This window comes from Anomaloglossus baeobatrachus, chromosome 1 (assembly GCF_048569485.1).
Source record: "Anomaloglossus baeobatrachus isolate aAnoBae1 chromosome 1, aAnoBae1.hap1, whole genome shotgun sequence".
Taxonomy (NCBI): domain Eukaryota; kingdom Metazoa; phylum Chordata; class Amphibia; order Anura; family Aromobatidae; genus Anomaloglossus; species Anomaloglossus baeobatrachus.
This window is the reverse complement of record NC_134353.1, coordinates 126,985,262-126,999,556: the sequence shown is the minus strand read 5'-3', so window position 1 is coordinate 126,999,556 and position 14,295 is coordinate 126,985,262. Positions and strand designations below refer to the sequence as shown.

At 47.5% G+C, this 14,295-nt stretch overlaps 1 protein-coding gene across 1 annotated transcript in view; it reads right to left on the bottom strand.

The window, feature by feature from the left end:
- Nucleotides 1-13,728, bottom strand: part of OCIAD1 (OCIA domain containing 1) — a 42,401-nt gene extending 28,673 nt beyond the window's left edge. The window contains exons 1-3 of the mRNA XM_075347031.1: nt 13,574-13,728; nt 9,854-9,926; nt 6,823-6,876 (exon numbers count right to left, since the gene is read on the bottom strand). Coding sequence (XP_075203146.1) covers nt 6,823-6,876; nt 9,854-9,926; nt 13,574-13,627 — 181 coding nt within the window. The 5' untranslated portion in view covers nt 13,628-13,728. The remainder of the gene's footprint in view (nt 1-6,822; nt 6,877-9,853; nt 9,927-13,573) is intronic.
- Between the last annotated feature and the right edge of the window lie 567 nt (nt 13,729-14,295).

The window sequence follows — 14,295 nt, the reverse complement described above, 5'->3', positions numbered from 1 at the left end:
TAATTGCAATGAGATGACACACAATTAGGGTCACAGAGCTAGGGACCCCAATATGGAGATATGCCTTGACGAGGCCTTGGGGCTCAGTTACATTGATCAATGCGATTGCTAAATATCTCCTTTTTCCTAATATTCATGGCAGGTATGCAATTCATTATTCACATGTTCAAATTAGCAAGTAGCATTTTTCATTGTATATTCCAATATTTGTCCATATGCTTGAGGCATTATACTATTATCTAAGTTTGATGTGCAGCCTTATCCGTATATGGTATGTAATTTTTGGCTTGCACTCATAATATATATATTAGTGCTCACTTCAGTTATCCTATTCAGTTATATGTAGTTTTTTTCTGAATGTGAACACAGCTCCGCCCCTTTCGGCCATGTTTTTTCCATCTCCTATATAAGAAAGTCCTTAGTTACCCCTCTCCACCCATAGCAGTTTTTAATTGCAATGAGATGACACACAATTAGGGTCACAGAGCTAGGGACCCCAATATGGAGATATGCCTTGACGAGGCCTTGGGGCTCAGTTACATTGATCAATGCGATTGCTAAATATCTCCTTTTTCCTAATATTCATGGCAGGTATGCAATTCATTATTCACATGTTCAAATTAGCAAGTAGCATTTTTCATTGTATATTCCAATATTTGTCCATATGCTTGAGGCATTATACTATTATCTAAGTTTGATGTGCAGCCTTATCCGTATATGGTATGTAATTTTTGGCTTGCACTCATAATATATATATTAGTGCTCACTTCAGTTATCCTATTCAGTTATATGTAGTTTTTTTCTGAATGTGAACACAGCTCCGCCCCTTTCGGCCATGTTTTTTCCATCTCCTATATAAGAAAGTCCTTAGTTACCCCTCTCCACCCATAGCAGTTTTTAATTGCAATGAGATGACACACAATTAGGGTCACAGAGCTAGGGACCCCAATATGGAGATATGCCTTGACGAGGCCTTGGGGCTCAGTTACATTGATCAATGCGATTGCTAAATATCTCCTTTTTCCTAATATTCATGGCAGGTATGCAATTCATTATTCACATGTTCAAATTAGCAAGTAGCATTTTTCATTGTATATTCCAATATTTGTCCATATGCTTGAGGCATTATACTATTATCTAAGTTTGATGTGCAGCCTTATCCGTATATGGTATGTAATTTTTGGCTTGCACTCATAATATATATATTAGTGCTCACTTCAGTTATCCTATTCAGTTATATGTAGTTTTTTTCTGAATGTGAACACAGCTCCGCCCCTTTCGGCCATGTTTTTTCCATCTCCTATATAAGAAAGTCCTTACTTAGCCCTCTCCACCCATAGCAGTTTTTAATTGCAATGAGATGACACACAATTAGGGTCACAGAGCTAGGGACCCCAATATGGAGATATGCCTTGACGAGGCCTTGGGGCTCAGTTACATTGATCAATGCGATTGCTAAATATCTCCTTTTTCCTAATATTCATGGCAGGTATGCAATTCATTATTCACATGTTCAAATTAGCAAGTAGCATTTTTCATTGTATATTCCAATATTTGTCCATATGCTTGAGGCATTATACTATTATCTAAGTTTGATGTGCAGCCTTATCCGTATATGGTATGTAATTTTTGGCTTGCACTCATAATATATATATTAGTGCTCACTTCAGTTATCCTATTCAGTTATATGTAGTTTTTTTCTGAATGTGAACACAGCTCCGCCCCTTTCGGCCATGTTTTTTCCATCTCCTATATAAGAAAGTCCTTAGTTACCCCTCTCCACCCATAGCAGTTTTTAATTGCAATGAGATGACACACAATTAGGGTCACAGAGCTAGGGACCCCAATATGGAGATATGCCTTGACGAGGCCTTGGGGCTCAGTTACATTGATCAATGCGATTGCTAAATATCTCCTTTTTCCTAATATTCATGGCAGGTATGCAATTCATTATTCACATGTTCAAATTAGCAAGTAGCATTTTTCATTGTATATTCCAATATTTGTCCATATGCTTGAGGCATTATACTATTATCTAAGTTTGATGTGCAGCCTTATCCGTATATGGTATGTAATTTTTGGCTTGCACTCATAATATATATATTAGTGCTCACTTCAGTTATCCTATTCAGCTGGAACAACACTGACAGAGCCGAGACCTGTCCCTTGAGGGATAGTCCTAGCTGTAGACCGGACTGTAGAAAGGACAGGAGGGTCGGCAAGGAAAAAGGCCAAGAAGCATGGCCGGAAGAGCGACACCAGGACAGGAAAATTCTCCAGGTCCTGTGATAGATCTTGGCCAAGGAATACTTCCGAGCCCGAGTCATAGTGGAGATGACTTCAGGAGGGATACCAGAAGTCGTCAAGATCCAGGACTCAAGAACCACACCGTCAATCTGAGAGCCTCAGAATTCTGGCGGAAAAACGGACCTTGTGAGAGAAGGTCTGGACGGTCCGGGAGATGCCACGACGCCTCTACGGACAGATGGAGCAGGTCTGGGTACCAAGCTCGCCTGGGCCAGTCTGGAGCAATGAGAATGACCCGACGGCCCTCCATTCTGATCTTGCGCAGGACTCTGGGCAAGAACTAGAGGGGGAAACACGCAAGACAGACGAAACTGGGACCAATCTTGAACCAGCGCGTCCGCTGCAAAGGCCTGAGGATCGTGGGAGCGAAGATCCACTTCCGGAGTGCCCCACTTGCGGCAGAGTGACCAAAACACTGCCGAATGCAGAGTCCACTTGCCGCTGTCCACGGTATGACGGCTGAGATAATCTGCCTCCCAGCTTTCCACGCCTGGGCTGTGGACTGCGGATATGGTGGACTTGGAGTCCTCCGTCCACTGAAGGATGCGTTGAACCTCCAACATTGCCAGGCGGTGAGTGTCCCGCCCTGGTGGTTGATGTAGGCAACCGCTGTCGCGTTGTCTGACTGGACTCGAATGTGCTTGGCCGCCAACAGGTGGTGAAAGGCTACGAGAGCTAGAAGGACAGCTCTGATTTCCAGCACATTGATCGAGAGGGCTGATTCGGACGGAGTCCAAGTGCCCTGCGCTCTGTGGTGGAGATATACTGCTCCCCAGCCGGAGAGACTGGCATCTGTGGTGAGGAACACCCAGGACGGGGCCACGAAAGAGCGTCCCTGAAGAGAGGCCGAAGCCACCACTGAAGGGAGCCCCTGGTCTGTCGCGACAGAGCCACTAATCTGTGCAAGGAGGAAGTCCGCTTGTCCCAACAGCGGAGAATGTCCAGCTGCAGAGGACACAGATGGAACTGGGCAAAGGGAACCGCTTCCATTGACACCACCATCTGACCCAGCACCTGCATTAGGTGCCTGATGGAATGACGGCGGGGCCTCAGCAAAGAGCGCACCGCCAGTGGAGGGACTGCTGCTTGATTAAGGGCAGCTTCACAAGTGCCAGCAGAGTCTCGAATTGCATCCCTAGGTACGTGAGCTTCTGGGTCGGAGTCAGAGTGGACTTGGGCAGAATGACAAGCCACCCGAATTGGACTAGAGTGGCGAGAGTAAGCGAGGCACTCCGCTGACAGTCTGCACTGGATGAAGCCTTGACTAGAAGGCCGACCAGGAAAAGGGATCACTGCCAACCCCTGGAGGTGCAGAACCGCAACCACTGCTGCCATGACCTTGGTGAATACTCGAGGGGCCGTGGCTAACTCGAAGGGAAGAGCCACGAATTGGAAATGTTCCTCTCTGATTGCAAAACGTAGCCAACGCTGGTGTGAAACTGCAATTGGTACATGCAGATAGGCATCTCTGATGTCGATGGATGCTAGGAAATCTCCTTGGGTCATTGAGGCAATGACTGATCGCAGAGACTCCATGCGAAAATGCCGTACCTGAACATGCTTGTTGAGAAGCTTGAGATCCAGGATGGGCCGGAAGGAACCGTCCTTTTCGGGGACTAGGAAGAGATTTGAGTAGAAACCTCTGAACCGTTCCCAGGCGGGAACCGGTACAATTACTCCGTTGGCCTGCAAGAATGCCACGGCCTGTGAGAAGGCGGCGGCCTTGGAGCAGGGGGGAGTTGACAGAAAAAAATCTGTTTGGCGGGCTGGATAGAATTCTATCCTGTAGCCGTGGGAGATGATATCCCGCACCCACTGATCGGAGACGTGTTGAAACCACGCGTCGCCAAGTGGGAGAGCCTGCCATCGACCAAGGACGTTGCTGGCGGGGCCAGATAGTCAAGAGGAGGCTGCCTTAATGGCAGCAGCTCCTGCGGTCTAGGACGCGGCTTCGTGCGCCAGTTGGGTTTTTGGTCCTTGGCTGAGCTAGAGGACGAGGCCGAGGGCTTAGAGGACGACCAGTTGGGGGAACGAAAGGAACGAAACCTCGACTGGTTCCTGCCCTGGACAGGTTTCCTGGTTTTGGTTTGTGGCATGGAAGTACTCTTCCCGCCAGTAGCTTCCTGAATAATTTCATCCAGTTGTTCACCGAACAGCCTGGGCCCAGCAAATGGGAGCCCAGCAAGGTACTTCTTTGAAGAAGCGTCTGCCTTCCACTCTCGAAGCCACAAGATCCTGCGGAAAGCGAGAGAATTAGCCGAAGTCACCGCAGTGCGGTGAGAAGCCTCCAGCATGGCAGACATGGCATAGGATGAAAAGGCTGAAGCCTGGAAGTTAAGGCAACCATTTCGGGCATAGAGTCCCTGGTGAGGGAATGCATCTCCCTAGAGAAGCAGAGATGGCTTTGAGAGCCCACACTGCTGCAAAAGGTGGGGAGAATGAGGCCCCTGCCGCCTCATATACAGATGGCGGTCAGTGGAATCCTTAAGAGAGGTGCCATCAGCCACTGATACAACTGTCCGGGCTGTGAATGAGCCCACTCCTTGACCACCTCTGGTGGAAACGGAAAACGGTCATCAGAACCACGCTTTGGGAAGCGTCTGTCAGGACAGGCCCTAGGCTTGGTCACAGTGGCCTGAAAACTGGAGTGGTTAAGGAACACACTCCTTGTTCTCCTGAGACCAGATGAAGAATCCTCTGTGAGCTTTGCTGAGCGAGCCGTAGCAGCAGAAGCGCCCTGAGGAGGGGGCTGATGCATGCTCAGCGGAGTCCGAGACAGCTGTCCCATGGAGAGAGGATTCTACCCAAGCCGGGGGTTCAGCCACCGGAGCCGGAGCAGCCGGAGGGACCACTGGGGATGAGCCTCCAGGCTGAGGCACCACCATGTTAGAGCAGGCATCACAATGTGGTTATGTGCTCGGTACAGGCAGTACGAGCCTACATGCAGTGCATATTGAGTACAGCCTTGCAGCCTTGCTCCTCTTTTTGTGAGACATGCTGCTGAAGTGGGGGCTCTGAGCCGGAATGACCCGCAGCAGAGTATATAAGCAGAGTATATAAGCAGGTCCACAACCGGAGGTTCTGGCTTGCCAGACCGTTTGACATTGGGACGTCTCTGTGCCCTCCAGATCCCACAGCCCGGACCCCCTGAGAGATGCTGCAGCCAGCGTCGATCGCTGTGCAGACATGGCAGAAGAACGCCGATAAAATGGCGCCGGAGCGAGGAGAGGGGGCGGGGCCTACTCTAAGAGCAGGGTCCGGAGGGCCAAGGAGATATACAGGGAAGGGAATATTGCCTCAGAGAGGAGTGTCGCGGGCGGAGCGACGCGTTTCGGCTACAGGAGTGTAGCCTTTGTCAAAGGCTACACTCCTGTAGCCAAAACGCGTCGCTGTTGTGTCATTATCCATGGAGGACTATGTCTTGACTGTTCATATGTTTATATGACCGTTTTTATTGGAAACCAAGCAGAATAAAGCACCTGGAAATTTACTGACGTATCTCTCCTTCTTGCGCTGGGCAGAACTCTTCCCTCTTCATTATACACAGGTAACAGCACCTGCAGCCCGAGCAGCAGAAGGAAATCTGAGCACATGGAATGGGTGAGCTGAAAGTTTCTCTTTTTGTCTCTTAAATTTAATGATGCGGCCGGCGCGCAGGCACCATCGGCGCGGTTCTTAGGTGAAAACCAGAGAACCGGCCGGAAATGTCACAAAAGTTACACAGCACACTCTCCCCAACAATAAAGTACAAGGGACCCCCCCGACAATAACGTCTCAGATACTTAGCTTGTGAGACGCAGGGCCAGGTCCCTGAGGGATGAGTGCTCCGTCCGGCAGGATCCTGAAAGGGCTGCGGATGGAGACCGGTCTCCTGCAAGGCAGTGAGAACCGTGCTGGCTCCCACTTCAAGCCAGAGCCCGAGGGATGGTGAAGGAGCGCGGCATGTAAGGCTCCAGCCCTGAAATCAACCTTAACAACACCGCCGACACAGTGGGGTGAGAAGGGACATGCCGGGGGTCCAGGCCTGGACCCGCTTTTCTTCAAACTCTTTTCAAAAATCAAAAATCAGATGAGAATGCATGTGTGGATGTGTGCCTCCTGAACACAAAGCATTGAACTGGCTATATTTGGTTATCCAGGGGGTGTATATGCTCGGAGGGAGGAGCTACACTTTTTAGTGTAGTACTTTGTGTGTCCTCCGGAGGCAGAAGCTATACACCCATGGTCTGGGTCTCCCATAGGAATGATGAAGAAAAGCGATTCCGGCAGCTAAATAGGAAAGGGTTCTTTACAGTTAGAGCAGTCAGACTGTGGAATGCCCTACCACAAGAGGTAGTAATGGCAGGTACTATAACAGCTTTTAAAAAAAGGGCTGGATGATTTCCTCAGGACACACCACATTGTTGGTTATAAATGACTTAGTGACCAAATGTAGAACTGGTGGAGGAAGGGTGAACTAGATGGACCTAGGTCTTTTTTCAACCTAAGTAACTATGTAACTATGAGAGCACTTACCTCTGTGGATGAGGGTCTGCGTGGCTAGCATGCTTATGACCGAGAAAGGGACCGCTAAAACGAGAGAAGGATAAACATTACACAGATCTACATCAGGCAGTCATTTATAAAAAGTCAGGTCAAAACAATTATTCACCCTTGTCCTTCCCGCATCAATAGGATTTGCTTAAACCGCAGGAGCAGAGGCAGCAGACATGACTTTAGAAGGCCCCTTCCTATAACAATGCTATAAAAAGCAAATAAACGAGCACAACCTACATATAGTGATGGATGGACCCGGACTGCAAAAGTTCAGATCCACACGGATTCAAAAGAACCCAAGCACTGACCCCAGGCCTGGAGTTCTCAGGGAACTCAACTTCAGGTAACAATCTGGATTTGGCAACTCAAAAGAAAAAGAAAGGAAAAAAGGGGGAAAGCAGGTGCACTATACTTACCAGTCTCTGGCGCAGCTGTAAAACTGCTTTTAAGCCGCTGATAGCACTTCCGGGGGCCGCTGATTATCCTTTATACATATTCACTGCTTCCCCCACCCAATGGCAGTTCGGCGTCTGTGATTAGTTGCATGCAGACAGTGTCCCCACCCTGTGTGGCAGCGTGTCTGACTGCAACCAATCACAGAGGCTGTGCGTGTCTGTGTATCTATATTGGTGTAAAAAGAAATAGAAAAAATTGGCATAGGGTCCCCCCCATATTATGATACCCAGCACAGATAAACCATATGGCTAGAGGCTGCACCTCCTAGCAGTGCATTTATTTTGGCTGTGTATCAAAATAAGAGGGTCCGCATGCTACCCCTTACTAATCTAGAGCTTTGTGGCAGCTGTGAGTTGTCATTAACCCCTTATCATCCCAATTGCACCAGGGCAAATCGGGATGAGCCGGGTAAAGTGCCAGGATTGTTGCATCTAATGAATGGGACAATCATGGGTGGCTGCAGGCTGCTATTTTTGGGCTGGGGGGGGAATCTCCCCAGCCTTAGAATACCAGCCAGCAGCTGTCTGCTTTTGGGTATCAAAATTGGGGGGACCGCACGTCGTTTTTTTAAAATTACTTATTTTTTAGCCGCACATGGTGCCTTTTATTTTGATACACAGCCAAGATAAGCATATAGCTGGGGGGCTGCAAGTGCATGATTTATCTGTGCTGGGTATCATAATATGGGAGGACCCTACGCCTATTTTTTTTTTTGTTTATTTTTACCCCAATATAGACACACACAGTGTCTGTGATTGAAAACTTTCAGATAGACACACTGTCACACAGGCTGGGGTGCGTCTGACTGCAACCAATCACAGACGCCGGGACTGCCAGTGGGAGGTGAAAGCAGTGCAAATGTATGAAGGATAAACAACGGCCCCAGAAGTAGTATGAGTGGCCCAGAAGCAGTGTACAGCCACGTGTGAGACTGGTAAGTATAAAGTGCTTGCTCCAATGCCCCTACCCCAACCATTTTTAAGCGCCTGATTTGGATTCCCATAGACTTATATGGGGACTGGCATCCAGCCAGATATCCGGGATCAATTTGGGGCCTGGATAGTTTTGGGGGGTTTTTTTGGAGGAAGGGGGGGGGGGGGGGTTAAACCCGGTTAGACCTGGGTATGTCTCTAGGTGCTGCAAGCTGAAAACACAACATGTACTAGAAAAGCAAGAGCTTCATGAATAATGGCAGTGCACACTAGTGGGCATCAAGAAAAATACCATTTTGTGAAATGTTCAATACAAAAAGCATAAAAACAAAAAACAAAAATGGTTAGCTTTTTTTTTTTTTTTTAAATGCAATTGTGCCACACACACATACACACAATAAATAAAATCAAACTGGCTAAACATAATTGACAAGAATTACCCCATATAATTACCCCCCCAAAAAAAGCATAAAGTACAATTACGGTATATAGTGTAACAGCATATGATACTGTATATTATTGCTGAAATACCAAAACCAGGAATAATACACAATCCATCATAAAGTAGTAAAGTGCAGAAAGCCACTTGGTGCGATGAGGACAGATACAGACCCCCTACTTGCCCCAGGATCACTGTGGTCTTATCTAGCATTTATCTCTTGCACTAATAATTATGTTGATATTGGATTGCATATTATTGATGGTTTTGCATATCAGAGATAATATATACATATGTATTGTTACACTACATAATTGCACTTTATGCTGCTTGATATCTATACTTTTTGTGTTGGCCAGGGACTTTTTATTTACAGGAGGTAGGGGGTGATTCTGGCCACTTATGGTGAGCCCCTTTGATTTGTGTGTGTGGCACAATGGCACTTTGTGTTTTCAACCACTTGCGTTGTTTCTTGGTGCTTTGTATTGAAGCTTTAAGAAAAATTGTATTTTTTGCAATAAACACGTTTCCTCCATTATTTGTACAGCGCTTGTTCCTATGAAAGTGCTGCCACACAACATTAGACGTCAGCGTCTTTCCTATGAAGAAGGTGGGCCAAAAACTATCACCAGCATTTTCTCTACAAGGGTATAATGAAGAGGAGTGAAACAAATTATGTATTTTTATTTTTTTTTTAAGTACATGGGATAGGAAGAATGCTAGGATTGTACAGTAAAGGGACTGACTGGTCACTTAAAAACAAAATAATTATAAGCACACACACTAGCCAAAGTAGTTACAAAAACACAGATTTTTTTTTAAATTTGACTATAAAAATTAGATCATAAATTGAGAAAATATTACATTTTTAGGTAAAAGGGATTATCTGTAATGTTATAGAATAATTATAGAACCATTATTTGCCTTTTCAATCTGCTGCCCCAATGGCGATAGCGGCCATTCCTGTATCGATGACATCACGTTCACTGGTCATATGGACTCTGATAAAGCTAGTGATTGGCTGCAGAGGTTGGGTGATCAATAGACGTGTCGTCATGGCTGCTAGACGGTGCGGATCACCGGGGTCATTTTATTATGGTATTTTATATCAATTGTTGCTGTAGGGGAAACTTTTTGAAAATTCTGGCAAATCAGAAAAAGCCGATGTGGTGACAAGACTTACATCTGTACCAGAAGCTCTCCGAGTTACATGCTCTCAGGACCCTCTTCTCCTCCTCAGTGGTGGTGTAGCCGCTCTAGGAAAATAATGGCCAGACTAAGTCAACAATCAGGTATAACACACAATACATCTGTCATCACTGGCGCCAGAATAAGTGAGGGGGCTGGGTGGGGTGCAACACAAATAAACGGGCAGCTTTATATCATTTCTTGTTACCTATGCAACGTGTGCACTTATTAGGCAATGAGTATTTTGACCTCGGGCACACTGGGCGGCGTCCTGACGTATGAAATGGAGCGTTGGGGGACGGCGTAAATCGGCAGGAGGGACAGTAACGGACAAGACAGCCCGCCCCCATGGATAATTTAGAAGATTTGCATACCAAAAGGTACAGCTTTATAAAAGTATTTAATATGGTCTAAAAGGGGGCACAAAAACTATAGGAACCTTGCTAGAATGCAGCCCAGGAGCTGCAGAAGGGGAAACTTTTAGGTTTAAAGCAAAATTTCTGCTGACAGGTTGCCTTTAAAGGGAACCTGTCACTAGTTTTGTAGCCTATAAGCTGTGGCCACCACCAGTGGGCTCTTATATACAGTATTCTAACATGCTGTATATAAGAGCCCAGGCCGCTGTGTAGAAAGTAAAAATCCCTTTATAATACTCACCTAACGGTTGCTGCGGTGGATGTGGCTCAAATGGGCATCTTCATCCTCCGGTGCCGGAGCCTCCTCTTTCGTCCATCTACATCCTCCTTCTGAAGTCGGGGTGCATGACGCATCCTACGTCATACACACTCGCTGGTCCTGCGCAGGCGCACTACAATACTTTGATCTGCCCTGATCGGCACTTGATTAAGGACTCCTCTGTTTTTATGCATTCAGTCCAAAACACGCGTAAAGTTTACCCTGTCTGTGCGGTTCTGGCTGGAATTTTTAAGTATATTTTCTTCAATAAAGAATCAAAGATTTTTTTATGGAATCCGTGCTGAGTTCAAATCTGTTCCTTCCTTACTTCTGCTATACCGGTGTGGACTAGCCGGAGAACTGCAAGCACCCTGGAATATTTAAAGGAGCAGGGAACAGGCGAGCTGAAAAACACTTCTTTTTTTCACAGATCAAAGTGCGCCTGAGCAGGACCTCAATGCCGGTGAGTGTGGATGACGTAGGACATGTCATACACCCCGGCTTCAGAAGGAGGAGGACAAAGATGGCCGAAAGAGGAGGCACCGGAGAACGAAGACGCCCTTATGACCCAACTCCACTGCAGCGACATCCTAGGTGAGTATAAAGTAATTTTTACATTCTACACAGCTCCCTGGGCTCTTATATATAGCATGTTAGAATGCTATATAGAGCCCACCGGTGGTGGCCGCAGCTTATAGGCCCCAAATCTGGTGACAGGTTCCCTTTAACTGCCAAAAATTTCAAAATAATCAAACGAGAAGTGACTGAGAACTTATCCTCCAGTGCTGTCATATTCCAGACACACGTCAGAGGTAAGGAAAGGTGCACACACATAACAGATGTGCACACGGTATAGAACAGCTCCATACAACATAGGTGCGAGCTGTGCTATACAGTAAAAGCCTAGTGAAACTGCTGATCACAGCACAGCCCTGGCATACAGTGTGCCGACGCTGGCCCTGGCGCGGCATACAGTGTGCCGACGCTGGCCCTGGCGCGGCATACAGTGTGCCGGCGGTAGTCATGGCGCGGTATACAATGTGCCGGCGGTAGTCATGGCGCGGTATACAATGTGCTGACGGTGGTTCTGGCGCGGTATACAATGTGCTGACGGTGGTTCGGGCGCGGTATACAATGTGCTGACGGTGGTTCGGGCGCGGTATACAATGTGCTGACGGTGGTTCGGGCGCGGTATACAATGTGCTGACGGTGGTTCGGGCGCGGTATACAATGTGCTGACGGTGGTTCGGGCGCGGTATACAATGTGCTGACGGTGGTTCGGGCGCGGTATACAATGTGCTGACGGTGGTTCGGGCGCGGTATACAATGTGCTGACGGTGGTTCGGGCGCGGTATACAATGTGCTGACGGTGGTTCGGGCGCGGTATACAATGTGCTGACGGTGGTTCGGGCGCGGTATACAATGTGCTGACGGTGGTTCGGGCGCGGTATACAATGTGCTGACGGTGGTTCGGGTGCAGTATACAATGTGCTGACGGTGGTTTAGGTGCAGTATACAATGTGCTGACGGTGGTTTAGGTGCAGTATACAATGTGCTGATGGTGGTTTAGGTGCAGTATACAATGTGCTGACGGTGGTTTGGGTGCAGTATACAATGTGCTGACGGTGGTTTGGGTGCAGTATACATGTACTGACTGTGTTTTGATCTTCTACACATGTAATAATCCACAAGATGCTTCATGGCTGTTAAAAATCTGTAAGTGCAGCTTTGGTAAGTTTCTACTCCAAAAACTCAGCTTACATTAGCGTGTGATCACACTGTTTTTGGAGCAAAAACTCTAAATCCTCTTCAAATACATCAGCAGCTGGTTCTGTATTCATTCAAGCATACCATTACACTTTTTTTTTACAGCCCTTCAAAAAAAAAAAAAAATAATAATAATTGTGCACCCCTGTTGTAAGGGAACAACAACCACAGGCTGCACTGTCCTGTAGACTTGGGATAAGCAGCTGCCAAACACATCTGGTGCCACTTAGGCTGCTTTCACACTACGTTTTTTTAACATGTGTCATGAACGTTTTTTTGCTGTAAAAGCGGATCCTGCTTTTACAGCAAAATAACGCATGTGTTATTTTGCAGGATCCTGTCACTGGATGTTTAGGGGCGGGCATTGGAGTCATGTGATCGGGAGTGAGGGGAACTAAACGTGCCAGACTGGGAGCCAGCTTCTTACAACTGCGGAGGTTCGTAACCAAGGTAAACATCGGGTAACTTGCTTGGATACCCGATATTTATCTTGGTTACGAGCGTCTGTACACGTAACCAATGTAAACATCTGGTAACTAAGAGAAGTGGTTACCCGATATTTACCTTGGTTACGAGTGTCCGCAGCTCTCAGGTGGGAGAGAGAGGGAGGAGAGGGAGGGGGAGAGACAGAGAGAGAGAGGGAGGGAGGAATGAGAGGGTGGAGGGAGAGGGTGAGAGAGGGAGGAGAGAGAGACTGATCACGCCAGGCTGGTTTCTGGGCATGCTCAGTAGAGCAAGCAGGATCCTGCCTATCAGCATGCCAGCGTTCACATGCGTTTGCGTGCCGTTTAGTCAGGATCCAGCAATTTGCAGTATTTGGACGCAGCTCAAAAACGCTACAAGTAGCGTTTTTGAAAAATGTTAAAAAACTGCAAGTCGCTGGATCCTCACTATAACGCACGCAAACGCAGGTGAACGCATGTAGACGCGAGTCCATTGCAAATGCATTGAAATGAAAACGCATTTCCACTGGATCCGCTTTTGCGTTAAAAAAAACATTCATGACGGATGTTAAAAAAACGTAGTGTGAAAGCAGCCTTATCCGGCCAAAGCCATAGGGTCAGGTAGTTTACACTATGACCTCCACAGTGGTGTCAGGCGAGGGTCTGAACTGATGGGGGTCTGCTGATACTTATCATTGTGTTAGGCAGCATTACATATGTCCTCCTGTCAAAAAGCAGGCGAAGACCCCAGCGCCCCTGTGTAGTCTGCAGCCAGTGCAGTGTGACGGGGGCGCAGTCGGCGTGCTCTGCCTCCCTGGTGCCGGCCGTACCTGCATCCTCCTGTGCGGCTGCTGCTCACTGACTCTGGCCGGAGGGGCGTCCATGTCTGTGGCCGGGGCCGCACACCATCAGCCCAATGTGCACAGCGCCGTGACCTCCGCTCTCCTACACTGCGGCGGCCGGAAATCCGCCGTACACCGGAAGCCTCAGTGCGGCGGGCGCCCTCTAGCGGACACACAGGGCACAGCCGGCGTCATGGTGTGTGACAGGCAGAGCTACAGGGACCGACCTGCTCCATGGGCCAGTCACCTCCCTGCCTCAGCACTAAAACACTATAGCCTGTGATATTCTGCTGCAGGTTATTAGTGTCAGTGTCATCAGTGAATTTGTCATTTTCTCTGTGTTTTTTCTAATTAATTCATTAACTTTTTGCTCCTTTGTACAGTTCGTTGGCCCCAGTCCCATCATTTACTGTTTTGTTTGTTTTAAGTCATTTTTCCTTGTCTTTTTACTTGCTCCAATGGATATTGCAGAAAAGTTCTCACCGTGCATTAATAGTGGGGAAAAAACCCAAATTCCTGGAAAGTAAATGAAATAATCGGCCGTAAAGCCTGCCTTACACGTTACGATCCAGCATACGATATAGGCGATGTGTCCCGCCCCCATTGTATGTGCGACACGTTCAATTTGTTGAACGTGTCGCACAAACGATTATTTGCCGTCACACATACTTACCTACCATATGACCTCGATGTGGGCGGCGAACATCCAC